General features: G+C 50.5%; 1 protein-coding gene across 1 annotated transcript in view; it reads right to left on the bottom strand.

Annotated features, from left to right (window-relative positions):
• Window positions 1-558: 558 nt before the first annotated feature.
• The window catches only part of LOC100583677 (myosin-16), a 67,910-nt gene continuing 41,596 nt past the window's right edge, over window positions 559-26,872 (bottom strand). Inside the window, exons 23-42 of the mRNA XM_030796921.1 lie at window positions 26,173-26,277; window positions 23,501-23,587; window positions 23,134-23,279; window positions 22,215-22,305; window positions 21,712-21,768; window positions 20,628-20,714; window positions 19,009-19,254; window positions 17,740-17,857; window positions 15,711-15,838; window positions 14,641-14,837; window positions 13,007-13,139; window positions 10,263-10,479; window positions 9,376-9,512; window positions 9,178-9,281; window positions 7,660-7,852; window positions 5,554-5,757; window positions 4,186-4,311; window positions 2,638-2,808; window positions 1,331-1,531; window positions 559-759 (exon numbers count right to left, since the gene is read on the bottom strand). Coding sequence (XP_030652781.1) covers window positions 559-759; window positions 1,331-1,531; window positions 2,638-2,808; window positions 4,186-4,311; window positions 5,554-5,757; window positions 7,660-7,852; window positions 9,178-9,281; window positions 9,376-9,512; window positions 10,263-10,479; window positions 13,007-13,139; window positions 14,641-14,837; window positions 15,711-15,838; window positions 17,740-17,857; window positions 19,009-19,254; window positions 20,628-20,714; window positions 21,712-21,768; window positions 22,215-22,305; window positions 23,134-23,279; window positions 23,501-23,587; window positions 26,173-26,277 — 2,949 coding nt within the window. The remainder of the gene's footprint in view (window positions 760-1,330; window positions 1,532-2,637; window positions 2,809-4,185; window positions 4,312-5,553; window positions 5,758-7,659; window positions 7,853-9,177; window positions 9,282-9,375; window positions 9,513-10,262; window positions 10,480-13,006; window positions 13,140-14,640; window positions 14,838-15,710; window positions 15,839-17,739; window positions 17,858-19,008; window positions 19,255-20,627; window positions 20,715-21,711; window positions 21,769-22,214; window positions 22,306-23,133; window positions 23,280-23,500; window positions 23,588-26,172; window positions 26,278-26,872) is intronic.

Raw genomic sequence — 26,872 nt, 5'->3', positions numbered from 1 at the left:
AATTAAGGGGAATAAAGACTAAATTGTTTCCTTAAAATCCCACCTGCACTCAGTGTTCAAGAAATGGTAGCTGTGATGATAATTATCATTTTCTTAGTGTTAGAGATCTGAATTCAACCAGGATTGATGAAATCTCCAGCGAAGAATGATATTGTGGGGGACACGAAAGATAACACACATTGCCATAAGCTTGTGGACGTCCCTGTGACTGTGTACTAAGCACCTAGTTTCCAAGGCTAGTGTCAAGTGGCATCACACTTGGGAACCGCCCTTCTGTGCAGATGGCCAGAGCCTGTGATACAGGTGAACAGCACCCCACCCAAGGGCTGTGACACTCTAGAGGAGTTTTGCAGCTGAAGAGGGAGGGGAAGAGCTTTGGGGTTCCTGTTGCATGAGACTGGGTGTGACAAAGACTGGAGCTGGGGAGCAGGGGGAGTATGGCTGGGTCACATAGTACCAATACTAGGAGCAAAGCCAGTGCAGGGAAGGAGCGCTCTGAGCGAGACCATCCAGAGCGGAGTCCACACCTACCGGCTGTGGCCTAGGACACGGAGGGCCTTACTCCTCAGAAAGGGTTTTCGAGGTGCCTGTCTTGGACACCTGGATGATCTCCACGGAGGTGATGCCCTTGCCGGCCACGCGGTGTCTGGTGCGCAGCTTGTTCAGGGCGGTCTCTGCCATGCCGGCCCGCTCCTCAGCGTCATCCAGCTCGTGCACCGTCTTCCTGTATCGAGCCAAGGTCTGGTTGGCCTGGTCCTCCTGCGACAAAGGCATGGCGGGAAACGGGGCATAAACATGGCTGGTTCTGGTTAAGTGTGCATTAAAAAAATTTTTTTTTTTGAGAGACAGTCTCGCTCTGTCGCCCAGGCTGGAGTGCAGTGGTCTGATCTTGGCTTGCTGCAAACTCCACCTCCTGGGTTCCAGCAATTCTCCTGCCTTAGCCTCCCAAGTAGCTGGGATTAAGGTGCCCGCCACCATGCCTGGCTAATTTTTGTATTTTCAGTAGAGATGGGTTTCACCATATTGGCCAGGCTGGTCTCGAACTCCTGACCTCAGGTGATCCATCCACCTCGACCTCCCAAAGTGCTGGGATTACAGGCATGAGCAACTGTGCCTGGCCTCTTTACAAGTTCTTATCTCTGGTGTGTAGTGTCTGGTCCTCCCTCCCACTGGATTCCAAGGAGGAGACGCCATGGACATGAGCCTCGCAGAGTCATCTTAGGGCCAATGCTTGCTTCTTTCCCTGTGGTTAATTCCCAGCAAGGCTGGCTACCCACACTGAGAAACAAGCGTCAGGGAAGGAGGAGTGGGGAGGCGCATGGACACCCACCGCCTCCTCGATCTGCCTCTTGTAGACCTTCAGCTTGTTCTGTAGCTTCTCCACCAGCTCCTGCATGCGCTGGTTGGTCTTGTGGTCCTCCTCCGTCTGGAAGACCAGCTCTTTGAGGCGACGCTCATTCTTACGCAGCGTCTTGACTGTCTCCGCGTGCTGTTTCTGTTCTCCATCCAGCTCTGTCTCTAGTTCCTTGATCTGTGGGAGGAAGAGAGGAATGCGGCTGAGTGAACGCGTGTGTTTTGTTTTTTGTTTTTTTGACAGGGTCCCGCTCTGTTGCCCAGGCTGGAGGGCAGTGGCATGATCATGGCTTACTGCAGCCTTGACCTCCTGTGCTCAAGCGATCCTCTTGCCTCAGCCTCCTGGAACACGTGGTTTTGAGCTTCAGAGCTCAGTGGCCTCAGACAGGGGCGTTGTGGCTGCAGTGTCCACCGCCTGCCCAGAGGGGAGGGGATGGACCCTGGACAGGAGAGTCGGGTGGGCTCTGCCTTTTACAGGCCATGCTGTGGTTGTCAGACACTTTCTCTTGAGCCTCAAATTCCCTCCTCTGGGAAATGAGGGTGTTAGGGAGTCAGACAAAATGATGGAATCTTCTGGGCCCTTCCAGCTCTGGCATTTCATGGGGTAAAGACTAAGGCTTGTTTTCTTTCAGTGCATAAGAAAAGGCAAGGAGAATATTGGGGACTGCTCTGCTTGAGGCTAAGGACATTCTGGGGAGGAAGGTGACAGAGAGGGAAAGAGGAGAGGAGAACTTGAGAGAAATTAGAGCTCTTCCCTCAATTTCCTTTTCTCTTTCTTTCCCTCCCTTCCTTCTTTCTTTCTTTCCTTCTTTTCTCTTTTTTTCTGAGACAGGGTCTGGCTCTGTCACCCAGGCTGAAGTGCAGTAGTGCTATCATAGCTCACTGTAGCCTCAATCTCCTGGGCTCAAGCAATCCTGGGCTTAAGCAATCCTCCCAACCCAGCCTCCTGAGTAGCTGGGACTACAGGCATGTGCCACCACACCCAGCTAATTTAACATTTTTTTTTTTTTTTAGAGATGGAGGTCTCACTATGTTGCCCCGGCTGGTCTCAAACTCCTGGCCTCAAGCGATCCTCCCACCTTGGCCTCCTAAAGTATTAGGATTATGGGCGTGAGCCACTGCACCTGGTCCTTTCAATTTCCTCTTCTTTCCTAGCACTTGCATAACCCGATTCTTCATCAAATGCAGGACATGTTTTTGGCAAAAGACAGGCATCTCACACACATACCCCCCATCCCACCAGATCCTTATTCCTCCCTTGGCTGAGCCCTGCATTGCCCTTACCCTGGCCTCCAGCTTCATGATGGTTCGCTTGCCGCCTTTCAGAGCCAGCTGCTCGGCCTCCTCCATCTTGGCTTGCAGGTCTTTGATGGTGACCTCGTAGTTCTTCTTGATCTTCTCCAGGTGCATGCAGTGGTCCTGCTCTTGCCGGAGTTCTTCTGCCATGCGGGCAGCCTGCGGGTGGGGAAAAGAAGATCAGGAGTTGGAGCTGGGTGCTACCCAGGCTCATAGCTCCTTTGAGAGACGTGAGGCCTTGTCTCCTGGTCTCTAGGAAACCAACTGGTTGACAAGGGGAGCCCCACTGACATGCTGCTGGAGTTTGGTGGAAGGGGTGCCCTATGCTCCCCTTTGCCCCCACAAACTCATGCCTCCCATCCCCACAGACTCCCACCAGCTGGGCACACTCAAGCCAAACCCTACTGACTGCCATCTCCATGAGGGGCACAGCATGGAGGGTGGGAAAAGCACATCCTCTGGAGTTGGAAGACCCAGGACTGTGTCCGGCCCTGAGTGACCTTCAGCATGTTGCTTATCCCCTCTCAGTCCCTTTCTCCTTACATTCATTCCACAAATGTTCACGAGGGTCTAGGTGGGCCGGACATGGGCCTGTGCTCTTGGGAGGTAGCAATAAGTAAGACCAGCAATGTTCCTGAACTCCTGGGATTTCAATCAAGTGAGAGGAGCCTGATGATGAAAATCTGTATTCCTTCATCTTCCAAATGGGGAGTAAACAGAACCCACCACTCAAGGCTGGTGCGAACACCCGAAGGGATACTGGGCTGAGAGCACTTGGGGGCACATCCTGTCAACATCCTCCTCTGCGTCCCCAGGCTCATCTGCCAATGTCCTCCTCTGCGTCCCTGGGCTCATCCATCTTCCTTTTACTAGAACTTCCCTCAAGGCTGTTTGATTTTATTGTTATTGTTATTATTTCATGTTTTGAGACAGGGTCTTATTCTGTCACCCAGGCTGCAGTGCAGTGGCGGGATCATGACTCACTGCAACCTCAAACTACTGGGTTCAGGTGATCCTCCCGTTTCAGCCTTCTGAGTATCTGGGACTACAGGCACATGCCATGACGCCCAGCTAATTTTTAACATTTTTAGTAGAGACAGGGTCTTGCTATGTTGCCCAGGCTGGTCTTGAACTTCTGGCCTCAAGCAATCCTGCTGCCTTGGCCTCCCAAAGTGCTGGGATTACAAGCATGAGCCATCATACCTGGCCCAAGGATGTTTTAATGCATCCCACTGCCAAAAAGGCTGCCCAGATGAACCTACTTTGATGGCTTCTTTGATGTAAGACCCCGGGCCTTGTGCTGTAATCTTTCACATAATCACCTAGAGCTTGTAATTCTTTCTTACTTTCACGTGTGTGGCTTTTTAGACAAGCCTTGGGCTCCTCCAGAGCAGGGCCACATTCTCCCTGGCAGGGAACCATGCTCGGGTCCACAGTAGCCCACGATGGGAGGAGGTGGCCTTCCTGCCCAGGCAGCCTGGTCCTCAGCAGGCACCCAGGCCCCGCCTGCCAGCAGCAAGGGGCACACGCACTTACATCCATCATGGCCTTCTTGGCCCTCTCTTCGGCTGAGCGGAACTCACTGATGAGCTCCTCGTGCTCGTTGGAGATGCGCTGGACATCTGACTCCAGCTTGCGTTTGACCACGAGGAGGCTCTGGTTCTGGAGGAAGAAATGGAGATATCACTATGAGCCAGGGGTCTGCGTGGGCCTTCCTGTGTCCAGGAAAGAACACGACCTCTGCCAGACATGCTTGCCAGACCCCAACAGGAAATGGCCCTGGGCCCTCTGCATGGCATGGGGTATGGGTGCCTCTCCTGCATTCTTTTTTTTTTTTTTTTTTTTTAGGCAGGATCTTGCTCTGTTACTCGGGCTGGATTATGCAGTTGTGCAATCACAGCTCACTGCAGCCTCAATCTCTTAGGCTCAAGCGATCCTCCCACCTCAGCCTTCCAAGTACCTGGGACTACAGATGCGCACCACCACACCCAACTAATTTTTCATATGTTTTTAGAGACAGTCTGGCTATGTTGCCTAGGTTGGTCTTGAACTCTTGGCCTCAAGCAATCCTCCCACCTCTGCCTCCCATAGTGCTGGGATTACAGACGTGAGCCACTGTGCCTGGCCAGGATTATATATTTTATTTTATTTTTGAGTCAGAGTCTTGCTCTGTCACCCAGGCTGGAATGCAGTGGCATGATCTTGGTTCACTGCATCCTCAATCTCCAGGGTTCAAGTGATTCTTGTGCCTCAGCCTCCCAAGTAGCAGCTGGGATTGTGGTATGTATCACCACACCTGGCTAATTATTGTATTTTTAGTAGAGATGGGGTTTCACCATGTTGGCCAGGTTGGAATGTGTGTGTGTGTATATATATATATATATATATATATTTTTTTTTTTTTTTTTTTGAGATGGTCACTCTGTCACCCAGGCTGGAGTGCAGTGGCATGATCTTGGCTCACTGCAACTTCCGCCTCCCAGGTTCAAGCAATTCTCCTGCTTCAGCCTCCTGAGTACTTGGGATTACAGGTGTGTGCCACCACACCTGGCTGATTTTTGTATTTTTAGTAGAGACGGGGTTTCATCATGTTGGCCAAGCTGGTCTTGAACTCCTGACCTCAGGTGATCTGCCCGCCTGGGCCTCCCAAAGTGCTGGGATTATAGGCATGAGCCACAGTGCCCGGCCCAGGCTGGGATATATTTTATATCTTGGACTTTTAAGTCACAATTTTACAAAAAGCTCTGCAGATGAGTTTTGAGGATTTGCTGAGTGGGGTGCACTGCCTGCCTCTGAGTTTTGAGGGGGCTCACGTGGTTTGGGCACCATCCTGGCCTCACCCCAGCACCCCCTAACCCCTGGAGTGTGGGTGCGAGTGGCACTGACCCAGGAGCCCTGTCCTACCTGGATGTTGATCTCGTTGTGCCGTTCGGTGATCTCCACCACTTCCTGCTCCAGCAGCTTGCGTGAACGCTCGCTGCCCTCCAGGGCTGAGCGCACCTCCTCTAGCTCCGTTTGCAGCAGGCTCAGGCGCCGCTCCTGCAGGTTGTACTGCTCCCGCAGCTCCTCGTGCTGCCTGGCATCCTCGTCCATCTGGACCTGCAGGTCCTGGGGGGCACATGGACCCAGCCTCAGCCCATACATTGGGCCGTGGTATCACCTTGGGGGTGGCCAGGCGTGAGGGCGCTGTGACCTTTATCGACTGGGTTCAGCAGGAAACTGGGCAGGCAGGGAGGCCACAGAAGAAGAGTGAGGAACAGACCTGGTCTTGGGAAGTTTATGGTATGGTGGAGCCCCAGCAGGGCCAGGACCCAGGAAGTTATCTAACATGAGGTCAACATGAAGTCAAACCTTTCCTGATGATAGAGCACCTGGTGTTCCCAGCATAGCCTTCTCCAGGAGGCCTTCCCAGTGACCTCTGCCAATCATATTCTAATCCTGGCTAGGCTGATCTTCAGCTCTCTTCTGTCCTCTTGTTTCTCTCTCTCTCTCTTTTTTTTTTTTTTTTTTTTTGAGACAGAGTCTTGCTCTGTCCCCTAGGCTGGAGTTCAATGGCATGATCTCAGCTCACTGCAATCTCCGCCTCCCGGGTTCAAGTGATTCTCCTGCCTCACCTTCCCAAGTACCTGTGATTACAGGTGCCTGCCACCACACCTGGCTAATTTTTGTATTTTTAGTAGAGATGGGGTTTTGCCCAGGGGTTGCTCAGGCTGGTTTCAAACTCCTGACCTCAAGTGATCTGCCCACCTCGGCCTCCCAAAGCGCTGGGATTACAGGCGTGAGCCACTGCGCCCAGCCTGTCCTCTTATTTCTCCATAGGACTTATCACCAGTTTTAATAATACAGTTTTATTTTTGTTGCTGTCTGCATGGGGATGTTTGTCCGTTTTGTCCACTCTTTGTTTTGTTTTTGAGACAGGGTCTCACTCTGTCACCCAGGCTGGAGTGCAGTGGTGTAGTCACAGCTCACTGAAATCTCTAATTCCTGGGCTCAAGCGATCCTTCCACCTCAGCCTCCTGAGTAGCTGGAACTACAGGCACGAGCACCACCATGCCTGGCTAATTTTATTTTTTGTGGAGATGGGGTCTCGCTATGATGCCCAGGCCGGTCATGAACTCAAGCCTGGCCTCAAGCAATCCTCTCTCTTCAGCCTCCTGAGTAGCTGGGACTACATGTGAACACCAAATGTGCCCAGCATTGTCTTGTCCACTCTTGGACACCTAAAACAGTACCTGGTTAGGGCACGTCTCCAGTTAGCAAGTGTTGGATGTGTGGTTCCAGCTATGTATACTGTAAAGACCAGCCTCATAATGGAATGATTGTAAAGGGGTCTTCAGCTCTGTTTGTGTTTATTTTTTAAGGCAAGTAGTGGGTATATGAGTTTTGTTGTGTTCTTCATTTCTCTATGTCTGAAATAGTTTATAATAAGTAAAAAATGATTTTACAAATCAAGACAGGGCTGGGCATGGTGGCTCACGCCTGTAATCCCGGCACTTTGGGAGGCTGAGGTGGGCAGATCACCTGAGGTCAGGTGTTGGAGATCAGCCTGGCCAGCATGGTGAAACCCCGTCTCTACTAAAAATACAAAAATTAGCTGGGCGTGGTGGTGGGTGCCTGTAATCCCAGCTACTCAGGAGACTGAGGCAGGAGAATTGCTTGAACCTGGGAGGCGGAGCCAAGATTGTGCCACTGCACTCCAGCCTGGGTGACAAGAGCAAAACTCCATCAAATAAATAAATAAAATAAAAATCTAGATGGGCCCTACTTCCTGTTTCCCTCCTTTGGTCCATCTTTCCAATTGTCCAGAATCTGGACTTTCGGTGTTTGAGGGCCTCTTCTTTATATAGTCCCCAAGCCTCCTGCTCCCTGGACTTCCAGCCACCCCACATTCTCACTCTTATGCCTTTATACTGGCTGAAGACATGCATTGAGTTAGCCCCCTTTAGGCCTTCAGACTCAACCGATGATGGTGTGTCTTGTGTCTCATTTCTTCTCCTCCCAGATCATTACCTTGATTTGCTGTTGCAGCCTTTTCAATGTCTTTACAAGTTCGCTGTTGTTCTTGTTGGCGTGGTCCAGCTGGATTTCCATCTCATTCAGGTCCGTCTCCATCTTCTTCTTGAGCCGAAGTGCCTCTGCCCGGCCCTTGGCCTCCGCCTCCAGGCTGGCCTGCAAGGACTCAATTGCCCGCTGGTGGTTCTTCCTGTAAGTCCAAGCAGAGAAGACCTTGGCATACTGGGCTGGCTGTTCAGTCTGTGCTAAGCCTTCCTAGAGGAGAGGTCTCAGCATCAGCATGAGTACAGGCACCATGTTGTGAAATTAAACAAACCCTTAAAAAGGTGCAAGACAGGGATGAGGGTTTCATGCTTTGGGGAAATAAAAGGAAGGTCATTTTGTTGTTTTAGAGTCACTCTGTGGCTCAGGCTGTAATGGAAAAACCGTCACATTCTGTGATGGTGTAGTAGTGTGATCATAGCTCACTGCAGCCTTGAACTCTGGGGCTCAAGTGATCTTCCTATCTCAGCCTCCCTAGTAACTGGGACTACAGGCCATGCCACCACACCCAGCTATTTTTATTTTTATTTTTATTTTTATTTTTTAGAGTGGGGTTTTGCTATGTTGCCCAGGCTGATCTCAAACTCCTGAGCTCAAGGGATCGTCCCATCTCAGCCTCCCAAAGTGCTAGGATTACAGGCGTGAGCCACTGTGCCCAGCCAAAATTAAATAACCTTTATGCTTCAACGGATACCTTTGAGAAAGTGACAAGACAACCCATAGAATAGGAAAAAATATTTGCAAATCATATCTGATAAGTCTAGTGTTCAGAATATATAAAGAACTCTTACAACTCAACAATAAAAAGAAGTGATCCAATTTTTGAAAGGGGCAAAGAACAGACTTTTCTCCGAAGAAGATACACAAACAGCCAGTAAGCACATAACAGATTCTCTGCTTCATTAACCATCATGGCTAAAATACTACATTTAAAGTGTTCATAGGCCAGGCACGGTGGCTCACGCCTGTAATCCCAGCACTTTGGGAGGCCGAGGTGGGCAGATCACTTGAGGTCAGGAGTTCAAGACCAGCCTGGCCAACATGGTGAAACCCTGTCTCTACTAAAAATACAAAAATTAGCTGGGCACAGTGGCACATGCCTGTGATCCCAGCTACTTGGGAGGCTAAGGCAGGAGAATTGCTTGAAACCAGGAGGCGGAGGTTGCAGTGAGCTGGGATCGCACCACTACACTGCGGCCTAGGCAACAGAGCAAGACTCTGTCTCAAAAAAAAAACCAAAAAGAACCCCCCAAAAAACCAAAAAAAAACCCAAAAAACAAAGTGTTCATAAACTAGACACAGTAGTATGAGGTACAGTCTTTATTTCCATTTCATAGATGAGGAAACACATTCAGCGAGGTTCACCTGAATTGCCCAACGTCTCACGACTAGTAGGTGGAAGAGACCGGGGTTTCTGGACTCTGCTCCATCACACTTCCCAAGAGTCAGCCTCCCGTCCCACCAGCTCCATACCTGGTAGCCTCAAATTCTTCTTCTTTCTCATGGATTCTTCGGTCGATGTCAGCTTTAACCTGAGCCAGTTCCAACTGAATTCGAATCACCTTGCTCTCTTCAACCTACCAGAAATATAAACATGAGTCTTTCTGGCCAAGAAGATGTGCAGTGCCTGGCCAAGGGTCCACAGTCTCCAAGGTGATGGCCTACGGTTACCTCCAGGGAAGACTCAGCTTCTTCCAGGGCCACCTGGAGTTCTTCCTTTTCCATCTCCAATTTTTTCTTCAACTTCTGCAGCTCATGCACACTCCTTCCTCCCTCACCCAGCTGATCAATGAGATCCTTTATCTCCTCTGAGATAGAAATATTCATGTTAATAAGACGCAGCATTCCACGGTCATGGCAGGTGGCACCGTCATTCCTCCGTTGGGGTAAGAAGCAGGCCTCCCAAAGTGCCAGGATTGCAGACATGAGCCACCACGCCTGGCCATAATCTTATTTCATTGTCATGACAACCTTATAAGGAGGGTAGAATTACTTCCTCATTTTATTTTATTTATGTATGTATGTATTTATTTATTTTTGGGACATAGTGTTGCTCTGTTGCCCAGGCTGGAGTACAGTGGCATGATCTTGGCTCATTGCAACCTCCACCTCCCAGGTTCAAGCGATTCTCCTGCCTCAGCCTCCCAAGTAGCTGGGACTACAGGCGCTCGCCACCATGCCCTGCTAATTTTTTGTGTTTGTAATAAAGACAGGATTTCACCATGTTGGTCAGGCTGGTCTTGAACTCCTGACCTCAAGTGATCCGCCTGCCTCGGCCTCCCAAATTGCTGGGATTACAGGCATGAGCCACCACACCCAGCTATTTCCTCATTTTATAGATGAGGAAAGTGAGGCACAGAAAGATTAAGCAACTCGCCTAAAGTTACACTGCTGAATGATGAAGTGCTTCTACAAAGCACTTGCTAGAAAGTCAACAAACATTTATTGAGCACCTACTATGTGCCAGGTACTCAACTGATGATGTGCTCAGGACAAAGGGGACTCTGGCTGTGTCCCCTCCCTACAGGCCCATCCCATCCACCTGCCCTCAGACTCACCCTGCAGGGTCTTATTCTCCTTCTTCACGGACTCTAGATGCTCCAGAGACTCCTCGTAGGCAGTCTTGATCTTGAAGCTCTCTGTCATGTACATGCGGCACTCCTTCTGCGAGCTGTCCACTTCCACCTGCAACTCCTCACACTTCTGCTGCCACTCAGCCAGCATCTTGTCAAAGAGCCTCTGCTTCTTGTCCAGGGCAGCAGCTGCAGCATTGGCCTAGGGAAAGTTGGAAATGGCCTCTAGGGGTCCGACCTCCCTGCCTCTGTCCCCTCCTCCCACCCTCCAACCTCTCTTCCTTCCCTTTCCCCAGTAACTCTTGAGACTACGGACTCCTTGGGAATTGGAATGTAATTCAACACCTATGGCAGAAGCACAGAACAGAGAGTCTGCAAAGAGCTGCATGCCAGTTCTAAAACTTCCCCCTGAGAGATGTGTGGCCGGGGGCATTCCACCTTATTTTCCCAGGTTAGAATTCTCTCAGGTGTAAAATGAGGAGTTTGGGCCACAGCGGCCTTCCCAGATTTATGACATTCGGCCTGACTCCCCTTAATATATTTCACCGTAATGTAATAATATACATTACACATCAACTCAAAACTGACTACTCTTAGACTTTATTTTTCTATAGATTTTATCCGTCTCATAACTCCCTGGCAACTATTTGCTGTTGTGCTATATTAGCTTTTGTAAAGTTTTGCTTTGTTTCTTTTGTGGGGTAGCAAAACCTTTTTGAGTTTCAGGACTTTTTTTTTTTTTTTTTTTAATTAAGATGGAGTCTCACTTTGTCACCCAGGCTGGAGTGCAGTGGTGCGATCTTGGCTCACTGCAACCTCCGTCTCCTGGGTTCAAGCGATTATCCTGTCTCAGCCTCCTGAGTAGCTGGGATTACACAGGTGTGTGCCACCACGTCCGGCTACTTTTTGTATTTTTAGTAGAGATGGGGTTTCGCCATGTTGGCCAGGCTGCTCTCAAACTCCTGACCTCAGGTGATCTGCCCGCCTCAGCCTCCCAAAGTGCTGGGATTACAGGCATAAGCCACTGTGCCCAGCCTTTTTTTTTTTTTTTTTTCCCCAAGAGATGAGGTCTCACTCTGTCACCCAGGCTGGAGTACAGTGGCATAATCATAGCTAACTGTAGCCTCAGCCTCTTGGACTTAAGCAATCTTCCCACCTCAGCCTCCCAAAGTCCTGGGATGACAAGCATGAACCACCTTGCCAGAACTTTTTTTCTGAAACCTCTCACGTGGATGTGATCTCCTACCTACGTGGCCACTTCATGGAGCCACGTTCTTGTATTGGGCTGCATGTAGCCCCTCACAGCCAGCATGAATTATGGTTCCATCTAGACCAAGACCAGGGAGGTGTATGCCAGTGGAAATCCTATTTAATTCTCATAGAGACTGGCAACTCAGTTTGAACCAGGGATGCAAATAGGAATAGTTAGCCACACAAAGTGTGTGGGATGTAGTTTGTGTAAGAGAGGGGAACAGGGAAGGTACATCATATAACTTTCTTTTTTCTTTTTTTTTGGAGCCAGAGTCTCACTCTGTTGCCCAGGCTGGAGTGCAGTGGCACGATCTGGCTCACTGCAACTTCTGTCTGCTGAGTTCAAGCGATTCTCCTGCCTCAGCCTCCCAAGTAGCTGGGACTACAGGTGCCCGCCGCCATGCCCCGCTAATTTTTTGTATTTTAGTAGAGACAGGGTTTCACCGTGTTGCCCAGGCTGGTGTCGAACTCCTGAGCTCAGGCAATCCACCTGCCTCGGCCTCCCAAAGTGCTGGGATTACAGGCATGAGCCACCGCGCCCGGCCACATTGTGTAACTTTCAGGGGCAAATTTTACCCTGCTTGTGGCCTTATTTATTTATTTGAGACAGTGTCTCACTCTGTCTGTCAGGCTGGAGTACAGTGGTGCAATCACAGCTCACTGTAGCCTTGAACCCCAGTTCAAATGATCCTCATGCCTTAGCCTCCCAAGTATTTGGGACCACAGGCATATGCCACCACACCTGACTAAATTTTTAATTTAAAAATTTTTGAGGGGCTGGGCACAGTAGTCCCAGCACTTTGGGACTGTAGTCCTGTAGTCCCAGCACTTTGGGAGGCCGAGGCGGGTGGATCACCTGAGGTCAGGAGTTTGAGACCAGCCCGGCCAACACAATGAAACCCTGTCTCTACTAAAAATACAAAAAATTAGCTGGGCATGGTGGCGGGCACCTGTAATCCCAGCTTCTCAGGAGGCTGAGGAATGAGAATCACTTGAATCCAGGAGGCGGAGGTTGCAGTGAGCCGAGATTGCACCACTGTACTCCAGCCTGGGCAACGAGAGCCAAACTCCATCTCAAAAAAAAAAATAAATAAAATAAAATATTTTTTTCTTTCTTTTTATTTTTTTGAGACAGGGTCTCCCTGTGTTGTTCAGGCTGGTCTTGAACTCCTTGGCTCAAGTGGTCCTCCTGCCTTGGCCGCCCAGTGTGTTGGGATTAGAGGCATGGGCCACTGTGCTTGGTCTTGTGGCCCTGTTTAAACAGTAGCTTGTTGAATGTTAGATCTCGGAAGAGTTCATGAACACGTGCTCAAGCAGCAGCCGTTGTCCAGCAAGCTCCTGAAGGCACCCCTGCACTGCACCTTCTTGAACCATGTGTTTCTTCCTGATGACCCCAGATGTGTGACAGCCTCGCCCTAGCCCTGCTGTGGGCTCTCTGCCCCGGTAAATAGGCAGCTTTGAGCATTTGACCCTCTGACCTTTTCCAAGTCGATGGTGAGGTCCTCAACTTCTGCCTGGAGTCTCTGCTTATTTTTCTCGAGGGAGGCGGCCCGGGCCTGGGCAGTTTCAGCTGCTTCTTCTGCCTCCTGAAGCCTGGCAGCCAGCTTCCTCCTGCAAATGAGGGCCAGAGGGGCTGTCAAGGAAACATAGGCACTCACAGGCACCACCTCCACACTGCCAGGGTCAGAGTGTGATGGGCATGGTACTAAGCTCTGGTGTCAACATTGGAAACGATGCAGCGTTTACAGGACAGCCACAGCTGTCCATTCACTCTCTCATTTATTCATTCAACAAACACTTTCTCTACTCTGCGCCAGGGATTGTTGCAGGTGTTAGGGATGCAGCAGTGAATAAAACAGGCTAGGATACCTGCCCTAACAAACAAAATGTTTGTTCTGGAGCTGGGAGGAGGCAGGCAATATATGCCCTGTAGAACATAAGCACTGCAGTGACAAATAGAGCCAGGAAGGGGACGGGCAGTCCAGGTGGGAGGGGGTGACAATGTCAAAATACAGACTCGGGAGACTCTCTGAGAAGGGGACACAGGAGCAAAGGTCTAAGCCAGGGGATGGAGGGGCCCTGAGGGTGTCTGGGGCAGAGACAAGCTTAGGGGTTGAGATTTAGGTTTAGCCCAGGAGTGGGAGCCTTGGGAGAGGACCAGGTAGTGCCCAGCAGTCTCCATAGCAAAGGCCTGAAGGACACAGGTGGAAGTTGAAGGAAGGCAAATTTAGCTTAGAGCTTTAGCTGAAAGTATTGCATCAGCTGGAAGTCACTATGCCTTATTTGCTATCATATTAGCAGAAATTTCAGTGGATGGATGGGACCAGCCAGCAGGCTGGGATCCCAGAAACACTTAGAGCACACGTGCCATTTTCTATGTCTCATTTGGCTTTATACAAGAAAAAATTTGGCCATTTTTTCAGAGAATCCAGAAAAGTCTATAGAGGATTTTGTTCAGTTGACCATGTTCTTTGATTTAACTTGTCATGGATCCTCTCTGCTGCCTGGCCCAGGGTGGCTCACTCACAGGGCTTCCCTGCGTGCATGGGCCCAGGGGCACCCAGGCCAGCCTCCTTTTACACCAGAGAGAGGCCCAGAGCCACTTTCATGTCCCCCTTATTTCCTCAGGTGTCCACTTCTGTAGTATTTTTTTTTTTTTAGAGACAGGATCCTGCTCTGTTATCTAGGCTGGAGTGCAGTGGCTCGATCATTGCTCACTGCAGCCTCCAATTCCTGGGCTCAAGCAATCCTCCCACTTTAGTCTCCCAAGCAGCTGAGAATACAGGCACGTGCCACCATGCCTGGCTAATTTTGTAATTTTTTGTAGAGATGAGGACCTCACCATGTTGCCCGGGCTGGCCTCGAACTTCTGGGCTCCAGCAATCCTCCCACCTTGGCCTCCCAAAGTGCTGGGATTACAGGCATGAGCCACCATAGCTGCCCCACAGAGCAGGCTCCTTTGTCCAGACACATTGTCCTCCTCTTAAAGCAGCCTGTGAACGTCCTTCTCCTGGGCTTGGCCCTGGCCTCAGCAGTGACTGACATGGTGGTGAGGCCCCCAGCGCCACCTGCCCAGCCCACCTGGCTCTCCCAGCAGGAGGACCACACTCACTTGGTCTCCTCCAGCTCCTCTGTCCTCTGGATGGCATCAGTCTCATACTTGGTCCTCCAGGTGGTGACCTCGGTGTTGAGTTTGGACACGAGGCGCTGCAGCTCCGACTTGCCTCCCTGCTCCTCCTCCAGCTGCTCCTTTACTAGGTCCAGGTCATGCTTGGTGTTGGCCAGACTCACCACGGCGGTGCTGCGAGACTGTGGGGACCAGCCTGTCAGGGGCCCGTGGGGGCTTTCCGCAGCCCACAGAGCCACCACTTAGATACATGTAACACTGGAGCAGCAGTGATGGCAGGTGAAAGGGGGAAAAGACACACGATCCCACAATCCAAACCATCGGGGTTTTAATTTTCATCCTATGACTTCTTTTCGTTCTATTATTGTCCACAAGGATATGTAATTTCATTTAGTTATACACATCACATACTACAGTTTTGTAGTTAGCTTTTTTACTTGCTATGACATCAAATACTTTTTGTATTCCTTTGACATCTTCATAATCTGTAACTTTCTTTAGCTGGGACTATAGGTGTACACCACCATACCTGGAAACTTTTTTTTTTTTTTTTCCTGAGACCGAGTTTCACTCTTGTCACCCAGGCTGGAGTGCAATGGTGCGATCTCCGCTCCCTGCAACCTATGCCTCCACCTGTGTCGGCCTCCCGAGTAGCTGGGATTATAGGCACTCACCACCATGCCAAGATAATTTTTGTATTTTTAGTAGAGACCAGGTTTTGCCATGTTGGCCAGACTGGTCTCGAACTCCTGACCTCAGGTGATCCACCCACCTTGGCCTCTCAAAGTGCTGGGATTACAGGTGTGAGCCACCATGCCCAGCAACTTTTTTATTTTTTATTTTGGTAGAGATGGCGTTGGCGGTGGGGGGTGGGGGTGGGGGGGCGGCTCTTGCTGTGTTGTTCAGGCTGGTCTCGAACTCCTGGCCTTAAGTGAACCTCCCACCTAGGCCTCCCAAAGTTCTGGGATTACAGGCATGAGCCACCAAACCCAGCTGTAACCTATAACTTTAAGGCGGCAGCTCTGTCTCCACCGCAACCCCACGCCCAAACAAACCTTTGACTCTTCATCCAGCTGCCTCTTGTAATCATCCACTTGTGACGTCAGAGATGTCTTTATCCGTACGATTTGATTGAGCCGGCTCTGGGACTCTTCATATTCCCTGCTCAGTTCACTATTTTCAGCTGGGTGAGAAGGAAACGGAAGAAATATTGGATGAAGAACTGGTTCCCCAGCCAGATCCGAAGTTCCCCAGGGCATTGCTCCTAAAGTACCCAATAATATGGTGGCTTGGCCAATGGAGCTGGAAAGGGGAGCACAGTGGATCAGCACTCTAGCCTCCAAATTAAGTGAGCCCAGGAGAAAGGCAAGTGCCCAAGGGTTGCCAAGATCCAGGTAACCCGCATGGACTTAGGGGCCTCACATAATGAAACCCCCCTCTCCTACATGTCAGGAGATGCAGCAGAAGAGTTTGGAGAAACAGTGGGACAGAGAGTATTTCCTTTGTAAAATGTATTTGTCACAATTCCAGAACCTACACTCCTGTCATTTGTGGAATGATTGCTGGAGCCAGAGGCCAGGAAGAAGTTCATGAGCCTGAGAGAAAAAGCAAGGATTTCCAATTCTACCCTGTAAGTCACTGAGCTCACTCTTATCCATCAAATGGGGATATTGATTTCTTTTTTTTTTTGATACCGAGTTTCATTCTTGTCACCCAGGCTGGAGTACAGTGGCGTGCTCTCGTCTCACTGCCACCTCTGCCTTCCAGGTTCGAGTGATTCTCCTACCTCAGCCTCCTGAGTAACTGGGATTACAAGCGTGTATCACCACGCCCAGCTAATTTTTTTTTGTATTTTTAGTAGAGACCTGGTTTTACCACGCTGGCCAGGATGGTCTCAAACTCCTGACCTCAAGCGATCTGCCCACCTCGGCCTCCCAAAGTGCCGAGATTACAGGCATGAGCCACCGCACACGGCTGGATATTGATTTTTATTTTTTTTTTGAGACAGGGTCCTGCTCTGTTGCCCAGGCTGGAGTGCAGTGGCACAATCATAACTCATTGCAGCCTTGAACTCCTAGGCTCAAGCAATCCTCCTGCCTCAGCCTCCCAAGAAGCTGGGGCCACCAGTGTGCGCCACCACACCCAGCTATTTAAAAACATTGTTTTGTAGAGATGGGGGTCTTGCTATGTTGCCCAGGCTGGTCTCAAACTCCTGGCCTCAAGTAATCCTCCCACCTTGGCCTCCCAAAGTGCTGGAATTACAAGTGTGAGCCACTGCACCAAGCCAGGATATTGTTAAAGAATTCCAAATGTGAGAAATAAGGCCAAAGGATGCCTGCAAGTTCTCTTGATGTCACGCCGGAGCACTAACAGGCCCACCTGTAGACTATTTAGTTCTCTAAGGAAATGTACCTTTGTTTGACTTACTGTTTACCCCTGTGTGATTAGAGCATAGCTTCTGCAAAGTTAGAAATTAACTTATACATTGATAAATTGCCAATTATTTTTGTTATAGAGATGCAAAGATGCATCTCTATGACAAAGGTGTGTTTCTTCCGGCAGGGGAAAAAAAAACCCTAAACTAAACCCAGAGGTCACAGGATTATTGTCCTATAGGATATTAACTAGTTCTGCATCTAACTTAGCAAAGTTATTTTAGCATTTCTTTTCCCAGCTGACTGTAAATCTCTGCCTTTCAAATGCTCTTTGAAGGCAGCTTTAATATTTTTCTGGCTCCCTCATTAAGGAGTTAAATAAATCCTTGACACATGTTCGCTTTATATTAGTATGTGGGTCATGGTTAAAAATGTTTGAAAATTGTATTTTGTCAGCATGAATGCCTCTCCCGCTGATCTCACTGGGAAGGTGAGAGAACGGATACGAAAATGCTTTGAATTGTGTTCCCTGTTTTTGCATTGTAAAGATGTTACTTGGAACATTCAGCAGGTGGAATAAAATCTCCTCGTCTCATCACAAGGGGTTTGGATGGGAATCTTCCAAGGCCAAGAAAGCTCTGTTTCCTTGAGAATCCCAGTTCCTTTCCATGCACTGCTCCTTAGCAAGCTCAGGGCGAAGAGGGCTCACCTTGGAGGCGGGTCCTGATGGCATTGATTTCTGCTTGGTTTCGCTCTAGCTCTGCCACCTTGGCGTTGGCTTCTGATAAGCTGTCTTCCAGCTTTCTGACGTGGGCCTCGGCGTTCATCTGCTCAGGAAGGGTGAACTCAGTGGGGAAGTTGTGGGTGGGGGAGGCCAAGCCCTCCCTACCTCCCCCTTGATTTTTGCCTTGTTCTTCCTGTGTGCCTCCCAGGCTACCTGCCTGGAGGTATGCCCCTGTCTCAGAAACCCCAAATGGCTCACCACTGTCTTGTCTTGTCTTTTTTTTTTTTTTTTTTTTTTTGAGACAGGGTATCACTCTATCACCCAGGCTGGAGTGCATAGGTGCAAGCAGAGCTCACTGTAGCCTCGACATCCTGGACTCAAGCCATCCTCTCACCACAGTAGCTGGGACCACAGGTGCCTGCCACCATACCTGGCTAATTATTTTTATTTTTTGTAGAGACAGGGTTTCACTGTGTTGCCCAGGCTGGTCTTGAACTGGGCTCAAGTAATCTGCCTGCCTTGGCCTCTCAAAGTGCTGGGATTACAGGCATTAGCCACTGTGCCCGGCCTATTGAGCATTTCTTATGTGCCAGAGACTATCGCAGCCCTCACAGTACCGCTCTAAGGTGGAAATTATGACAATCATCTTCATGTTACAGATGAAGAAATTGAAGCACAGGTTATTTTATTTTTTATTTATTTATTTATTTTTTTGAGACAGAGTCTTGCCCTGTCACCCAGGCTGGAGTGCAGTGGCGCAATCTCGGCTCAATGCAACCTCTGCCTCCCAGGTTCAAGCAATTTTTGTATTTTTAGTAGAGACAGGGTTTCACCATATTGGCCAGGCTGGTCTCGAACTCGTGACCTCAGGTGATCCGCCTGCCTCAGCCTCCCAAAGTGCTGGGATTACAGGCGAAAGCCACTGTGCCCAGCAGGTTATTTTATTTTATTTTAGAGACAGGGTCTTACTCTGTTGCCCAGGCTGGAGTGCAGTCGTGCAGTCATACTCACTGCAGTCTCAACCTCCTGGGCTCAAGTGATCCTCCTGCCTCAGCCTCCTGAGTAGCTAGGACTACAGGCACATGCTACCATCCCTGGCTACTTTTATTTTTTTAAGAGACGAGGTCTGGCTATGTTGTCCAGGCTTGTCTCCAAGTCCTGGCCTCTCAAAAGCGATCCTCCTGCCTCAGCCTCCCAAAGTGCTGGGATTACAGGAGTGAGCCACTGCGCCCGGCCCACAGTTAGGTTATTCACCTTGGACTTCTGTATCGTCTCCACACTGGCATTGAGGTCATCAATCTCAGCCTTCATGACCTGTTTATCTTTCTCCAGCTTGGACTTGACCCTCTGCAGGCTCTCCACATGCTCTGTCAGCTCGGCCATGGAGTCCATGTGCTTCTTGCGCAGTGTGGAGGCCGTCGCCTCGCTCTGCAGGGCGGCCTCTTCCAGCTCCCGCCGCAGCTTCAGCAGCTCAGCCTCCCGCTTGCGGTTCTGCTCGATCTGGGGTAGAGGAGGAGTGGCTTAGCAGAACTGGCCAGTGCCAGCCTTTTTGGGGTGGACACTGCCCACCTGCTCGGTGGTCCCCTGATATTCCTGCACCTCGCTAAAAGAAGTCCTGCTTGAAATGCTGATGCTTAGCCTTTGGGGGGCGGGGGTTGCCCACAGGATTTGTTTAGAGAGTGTTGTGCGTTAAATTGTGTCCTCCAAAAAGATATACTCAAGTCCTAACACCAGGTACCTGTGAATGGGACCTGGGGTTAGGACTTGAGTATATCTTTTGGAAATAGCGTCTTTGTAGATGGAGCTAGTTAAGATGTCGTACTGGATTAGGGTGAGCCCTAAGCTAATGACTGAGGTTCTTTTTTTTTTTTTTTGAGAAAGAGTTTCACTTTTGTTGCCCAGGCTGCAGTGCAGTGGCACGATCTCGGCTCACTGCAACTTCCGCCTCCTGGGTTCAAGTGATTCTCCTGCCTCAGCCTCCCAAGTAGCTGGGATTACAGGTGCCCGCCACCATGCCCAGCTAATTTTTTGTGTTTTTAGTAGAGATAGGGTTTCACCATGTTGACCAGGCTGGTCTCGAACTCCTGACCTCAGGTGATCCACCCACCTCAGCCTCCCAAAGTGCTGGGAGTACAGGCGTGAGCCACCACGCCCGGCCGGACTCTCACATTTCTACTCACTATACTCCTGCCCTAATCACTCCAGGACAACTAGGTTCAGCCCCACAGCCCACTGAGATTGTCCAAACTGGCCAGTCAGGAGCCTGTTCACCCTGCCTCACCTATTCCTTCCCACGGGAGCCAGAGTAAAGGCCTTTGCCTACATTTTCCCCACCGGCTGTCTGCCTCCTAACCAGCCCCAGTGCCTCTCTGGCCCTGCATGGCCTGCTGTGCCCCTTCCTCTTGGGAACTGTGAGTAGCAAACTCTTTCTGTTTGTTTTTGAGAGACAGGGTCTTGCTCTGTCACCCAGGCTGGAGTGCAGTGGTGCCATCATGGCTCACCACAGCCTCAACCTCCCTGGGCTCAAGTGATCCTCCTTCTTTAGCCTCTTGAGTAGCTGGAACTACAGGAACGTGCCACCATGCCCAGCTAATTTTTTTTTTGAGAGATGGGCTTTTGCTGTGTTGCCCAGGCTGGTCAGAAACCCCTGGGCTCAAATGATCCTTCTGCCTTTGCCTCCCCAGGTGTTGGGATTACAGGCATGAGACACTGTTCCAGGCCTCGTTTTTAAATTATTAATTGGTTTCTCCTCAAGTCTGTCTCAGGAACCTAGCAAAAACGAACTGGTCTTGATCCCACTGCTCACAGTCCAGCAATTTTTCTCCCCAAATGCATGCAGAGCTGGGGGTTTCTGGGCCCCCTGGGATGGGTACCTGAGCAGATGTGGCTCCACCCGCTTCCTCCAGCCTGTCACTGAGGTCTTCGAGATCCCGGGACAGGTCACTGCGTTGTTTCTCCACCTGGGATGAAAATTTTTATTTTAAGATAGAGACTTCCTCTGTGGCCCAGGCTGGAGTGCGGCAGCACCATCTCGACTCACTGCAACCTTCGCCTGCCTGGCTCAAACAATCCTCTAACCTCAGCTCCCGAGTATCTGCGACTACAGGCACATGCCATCACACCCAGCAAATTTTTAAATTTTTTGTAGAGATGGGTTTTCACCATGTTGCCCAAGCTGGTCTCCTGGTCTCAAGTGATCCTCCTGCCTTGGTCTCCCAAGGTATTTGGATTACAGGCATGAGCCACTGTGCCCGGCCATGGGATGAGATTTAATGATACCAATGATAATCACCCAGAGCTCTTTTTACTCCAGTAAAGAGCATGATGACTGCTTCACCTTTGAGAAGCCAGGATTCTATGCCTGGGGGGCCTTGTGCCCTGCCTGTCATCCCACAGGCTCAGTAAAGGACACTGTCTTCCCTACACTGGGCAGGCATTAGTGCCCATCCTAGCTACCACCTGTCCAATTTGGCTGAATTTGGGGTTAGGTACACTGTGATTTGTCTCCCACCAGTTTTCTGGGCTCACGTCCTGTAGGATCCCCACCCTCAAACCTCCCTCCACGCTCTGCTCTTGCTAACACGTGCTTTCTCTGTTTACACCTTCATCCCGATGAAGGTAGGTGCTATTTTATTCCCTTTGCCCAGACCTTTCTTCTTGCGTCTGCCTGTTGAATTCTATCTTTGAGGTCAAGTGTTTCCTCCTCCATCTGCCTCAGGTAGAACCAGCCTCTTCTCTGGACTCAAGCCACACAGAGCATCTGCCTTTCACATCATGATTAATGTGGATGTGCAGTTCAGTCCCTGGCACACAGTAGGTGCTCCAGAAGCAACTAGACTTTTTAGCTGGACACCTGCCTTCTCTACCGGTTTCCTTAGCGGAGGTTTCTATTCATGGTTGGATGTGTGACTGCCGTTAGGTCCTTTGACTCAAGAAGGGGAAACGTATTTCATTTACCTTGGCTCTCATGGCCCTCTCAGCTTCTAGTTCTTCTTCCAGCTCTTCAATTCGGGCCTAGCAGACAGAGGAGGGAGGGGATTCATCTCTCCCAGGCAAAGTTAGTAAGTCAGCCCCTTAGCCTTTTAGGATGGAAAATAGGGATGTGAGAATATGACAGCCACTGTCAAAAGCAGAGAGAGGCAGATCCCAGAGAGCAAGCGCAAAGGCGCTGGGGCAGGCAGGAGGGGGCCTGGCATGTGTGACACCCAGCCCAGGAGCTAGCATGGCTGGATAGAGTGGAGGGAAACACTCGGTGATGAGGTCAGGCGGGAGCAGTTGGAGGGCCTCATAACCATCATACGGATTTCATCCCTAGTGAGGGGAACATGGGTCCATCTCCAAGGACTCTATGGCAGTCTTGCTCCTCAGGAAACCTCAGCCACCAAGTAGCTGACATGAACAAAGGGTTTAGAGAAGTGCATTTCCGACAGAGAGCTCATGCTTCTCGGTCCTGGACATACCTGGTGCTCCTTCAGTTTCCGCTGCAGCGTGGAATTCAGAGACTGCTCATCTTCATATTTCGAGTTGACAGAGTTTATTTCCAAATCCCTTCTGCAAGGGAAGGGTTGGTCTCCTGAGGAAAGGCTCTGAGGGTAGACCAGTGAGCTGGCGAGGGAATGGCGCCTGGGCTGCCAGAGGGGGCCTTGAACCTGCTGAAACGCACGTACCTCCCAGCCCCTTCTGGCCTTCCGTAGTGACAGCCCAGAAGGTCTCACCCTACAGAGCAGTTAGACCCCTGAATGAGCTCCTCAGGCATTTCATCATCCATTCATTCATTCACACATTTACTAATGTGACACTTTTTTTTGAGACAGCGTGTTGCTCTGTCGCCCAGAATGCAGTGCAGTGGCATGATCATGGCTCACTGCAGCCTCGACCTCCTGGGCTTAAGTGATCCTCCCCCCTCAGCCTCTCTAGTAGCTGGGGCCACAGGCTGGCTCCATCATACCCAGTTAATTTTTGTATTTTTTGTAGAGACAGGGTCTTGCTATGTTGGCCAGGCTGGTCTTGAGCTCCTGGCCTCAAGCCATCCTCCTGCCTTTGCCTCCCAAAGTGCTGAGATTACAGGTGTGAGCCACGGTACCCGACATGGTCATAGGCTTTTATGATGCCTCCCTGCCCTGCTGAGTCCTCAGTGTTCCCTGGGGTGGTGGCACTCGTCTCCTCCACAGTGCCCACCAAGTATTGTGTGACACTGGGCATTCCCTGCAGACAGGGCAGCCCCTACCTCTCTGCATGTCCTCCATGACTGGCAGGTGCTTGGGACATGCAGGAATGTTTGTGAGGCTCTCCATACAGTGCCTGGCTCCTGGCACCCTCCAGGCAGCTCCAGCTATTGCTACCATTGTGACAGACAAAATGAACGACAGCAAGACATACTTTTTCACCACCTCCTCGAGATCCAGCTTGGAACGCTCCATCTCATTGAGGTTGTCGATGGTCATCTTCAGGTCACTCTCAGCTTTCCGACGAGCCTTTTCCACCTCCGCCCGGATTTTCTTTTCCTGCTCCCAGTTATCCTCCAGCTACAGAGACAAGAACAGCAAGAGAAGGTAGACGAGGAGAGTCTGAGGTTAGAAGGCAAGAAGGAACCAGACTGGGTCCGATCCTTTAGCTGTGGCATCAGAAGGGCCCTCACGCCCCGGGGGATGTGTTGGTCCAGTTCTCAAAACTAATCTTCGGACCCCGTACTCCCAGAGGGATCTGGCCTTGGAGTTGTAGAGGTGGCCACGGCAATGGGTATTACCTCGTGGATCTGCGTGCTCAGCTTGCTGTTATTTTTGGTCAGGTGGTTCACCTTGTCCTCTTCAGCCTGTAGGTCATCCAGGGTTTTCTGGAAGGACAGATACACACGTGAGTGCCACAAGGCCCAGTGGGAGCAGCTGAACATTCCTGATCCTCAGTTGTCGCTTCTGAGCTATGCAGCTCCCAGGCTTTGGGGAGTTCAGTTGACTTTGGTGAGTAGGTACTGAGCACCTGCTACTGGGCACTGGGTGAGGCCAGAGCAGATGGACCAGAGCCACCCATCAGGGAGGTCAATTGCTTGAGCCAGGGAGGTTGAAACTGCAGTGAGCTATGATCGTACCACTGCACTCGATCCTGGGTGACAGAGTCAGACCCTGTCTCTACAAAAGTTAGCCAGATGTGGTGGCACACATCTGTAGTGCCAGCTACTCAGGAGACTGAGGCAGAACGATCACGAGCCCAGGAGGCTGGGGCTGCAGTGAGCTATGATGGCACCACTGCATTTCAGCCTGAGCAACAGTGAGACCCTATCTCTGGTTCCCCAGGGGGCATATGGGAAATAGGTGGGGTGCTTCTGGTTGTCACAGTGATTGGAGGTCCCTCTGACATTTAGTGGATGACTCCAGCAATGCTGGACATCCCATTTTGCTCTGGACAATCTGGTACCATGAAGAATTCTGTAGTCCACATTCCTGATGTCCCACTCAGGCACTTATGTGAGTAAAACAACTATTTCTACTCTTCCAAACCTAGAGCCCAGCACCCTTTTACATGTAACTCAATGTTCTTTTTCATTTAATATGCACTACATTTTTTTTTTTTTTTTTTTTTTTTTTTTTTTTTTTAGATAGGATCTTACTCCATCACTCAGACTGGAGTACAGTGGTGCAATCATAGCTAACTGCAGCCTCCACCTCTTGGGCTCGAGCAATCCTCTTGCCTCACCTCCTGGCTAATTTTTTTTCTAGTTTTTTAGAAAACTGCACTCCAGCTTGGGTGAGAGTGCGAGGCTCCGTCTCAAAAACAAACAAAAATTAGTGGGGTGCAGTGGTACATGCCTATAATCCCAGTTACTCAGGAGGCTGAGGTGGGAGGATCACCCAAGCCTGGGAAGTCGAGGCTGCAGTGAGCCGTGATTGTACCACTGCACTCCAGCCTCAGTGACAGAGATGGACCCTGTCTCAAAAAAATAAAAATAAAAAAAGGTAAAATGTTATGACCAGAGGCATGCAAGAGTCTAACCCTATATTTTCCCTAGGAGCAGTGGTTCATATTTGCTAATTCAATATTGAATTATTATTGGTTAATTCAGTGTTTATGGCAACTTTACAGAACGCAACCACTGTGAGGCCGGGTGTGGTGGCTCACGCCTGTAATCCCAGCACTTCAGGAGGCTCAGGTGGGAGGATCACTTGAGGTCAGGAGTTGGAGACCAGCCTGGCCAACATGGTGAAACCCTGTCTCTACTAAAAATACAAAAAAATTAGCTGGGTGTGGTGGTGGGCACCTGTAATCCCAGCTACTTGGGAGGCTGAGGCAGGAGAATCACTTGAACCTGGGAGGTGGAAGTTGCAGTGAGCTGAGATCACGCCACTGCATTCCAGCCTGGGTGACAGAGCGAGACTCCATCTCAAAACAACAAAAATATAACCAGTGTGAATAACACACATCCACTGTGTTATGAAAGGAGGCTCTGGGTCTGATATGCTTGAAAATCACAGGGCAAGGGCGGTAGTTCCTGAGGCAGCAGGGAGAGGCACTCAGGGGACATGTGGATTCATGGTGTCAGCAAACACAGGGATGAGGGGTCCACTGTCTGGCTCTTTGCCCCTGTTTCTCTGGAGGTCAGCACTGGTGGCCGGTCAGAGCCAGCTCTGCATTCCGGAGCCTTAGCCCGTGACAGTGGCCCTGGGAAAGTCGGTGGGTCTCCCCATGGCCTCAAGAGCTCGTGGCCTGTTGTTGCCACAGTTTCTTAGGCTTTGCTGGGGCTTTTGAGCTCACGGGACACTTCCATACACCCCACTCCATCCCTACCACTCCAGTGAGCATACTTTCTCCAGTGTGCATGGGCCCAACCTAATTCATAATTGTTTTGTTGTTTGTTTGTTTTGAGACAGGGTCTCGCTGTCACCCAGGATGGATTCCAATGGCGCAATCTTGGCTCACTGCAACCTGCAACTCCTGGGCTCAAGTTACCCTCCTGAATAGTTGGGACTACCAGCGCGTGCCACCAGACCTGGCTAATTTTTGTATTTTTTTGTAGAGATGGGAGTTTTGCCATGTTGCCCGGGCTGGTCTCAAACTCCTGAACTGAAGGGATCCTCCTGCCTCAGCCTCCCAAACTGCTGGGATTAAAGATGTGAGCTGCCATGCCTAGATGATTCATAATTGTTCATAGCTCCCCCTCTTGCTCTCAAAACTGTCCTAGTTTGGAAGACAAATTATATTGTCACCCCACTTATAACAAACTTGGAAGGAAGGCAGCAAGAGGGGGCCACACCCATGTCACTCTTGAGGAAACTGAGATGTACGGAGATTCCTTAACTTCCCTAAGGCCCCAAGCTGAGGGGGTGGCAGGGCCAGGATTTGAACTCGGGGCTCCAGTCTCCAATGGAAAGCACATTGTGCCAAGCTCTAGCTGCTGGGCTGAGGGAAGACGCAAGGGAAACCTACCTGGTGCAGTTCCTCCAGGGCCCTCTTCTCCTTCTGGAGCTTGGCGATGGAGTCTTCACGGAGTGAGAGGTCCCCCGTCAGGGTACGGACCTTGTGATCCAGGGCCTAGAAACCAGGGCAGGGAGAGAGGTAGATCCTTAAAGCTGGAAGGAGTCCTTAGCTTGGGTGCACCCTTGAGTCTCCTGGGAGCTTAAGAAATGCCAGCACCTAGGGCACGTCCTAGACCAACCAAGTCAGAACCGTGGGGGTGAAGGGGAGCAGCAAGAACCTTGGCTTCTCAAAGTGTGGTCCCCGGATGTCGGCAGTGGCATCCCCTAGGAGCATGCTAGGAATACAGACCCTTGGGCTCTGCCAGACCCGCCAGAATCTGCACCTGACTGTGTCCCCAGTGGTTTGTGTGTGCAGCAGAGCAGGAGAAGCACAAGTTTAGGCAGAGCCCCCGCTTACCCTGCTTAAGAACCCAACCCACCTGCGATAGCAGGAAGGGGACCTTGGGACCAGGGGCCGGCCAGATGGCATCAGGAGCCAGGGCTTCCCCCAGAGAGCTGTTCAGAGGGGCAGCAACTGCTTGTTTGGGCAGAAATTCAACAGCTGAAAGTGGACACTTCACCGTGATGGGAACAGTTCAGTCCCCTTAGTCAGCTGCCCTGCCCAGCAGAACTTTCTGCAGTGACGGACATGTTCTCTGCCTTTGCTGTCC

This window comes from Nomascus leucogenys, chromosome 17, assembly GCF_006542625.1.
Source record: "Nomascus leucogenys isolate Asia chromosome 17, Asia_NLE_v1, whole genome shotgun sequence".
NCBI lineage: Eukaryota > Metazoa > Chordata > Mammalia > Primates > Hylobatidae > Nomascus > Nomascus leucogenys.
The sequence above is the reverse complement of the archived record's forward strand: the minus strand, read 5'-3'. Positions and strand labels throughout refer to the sequence as shown.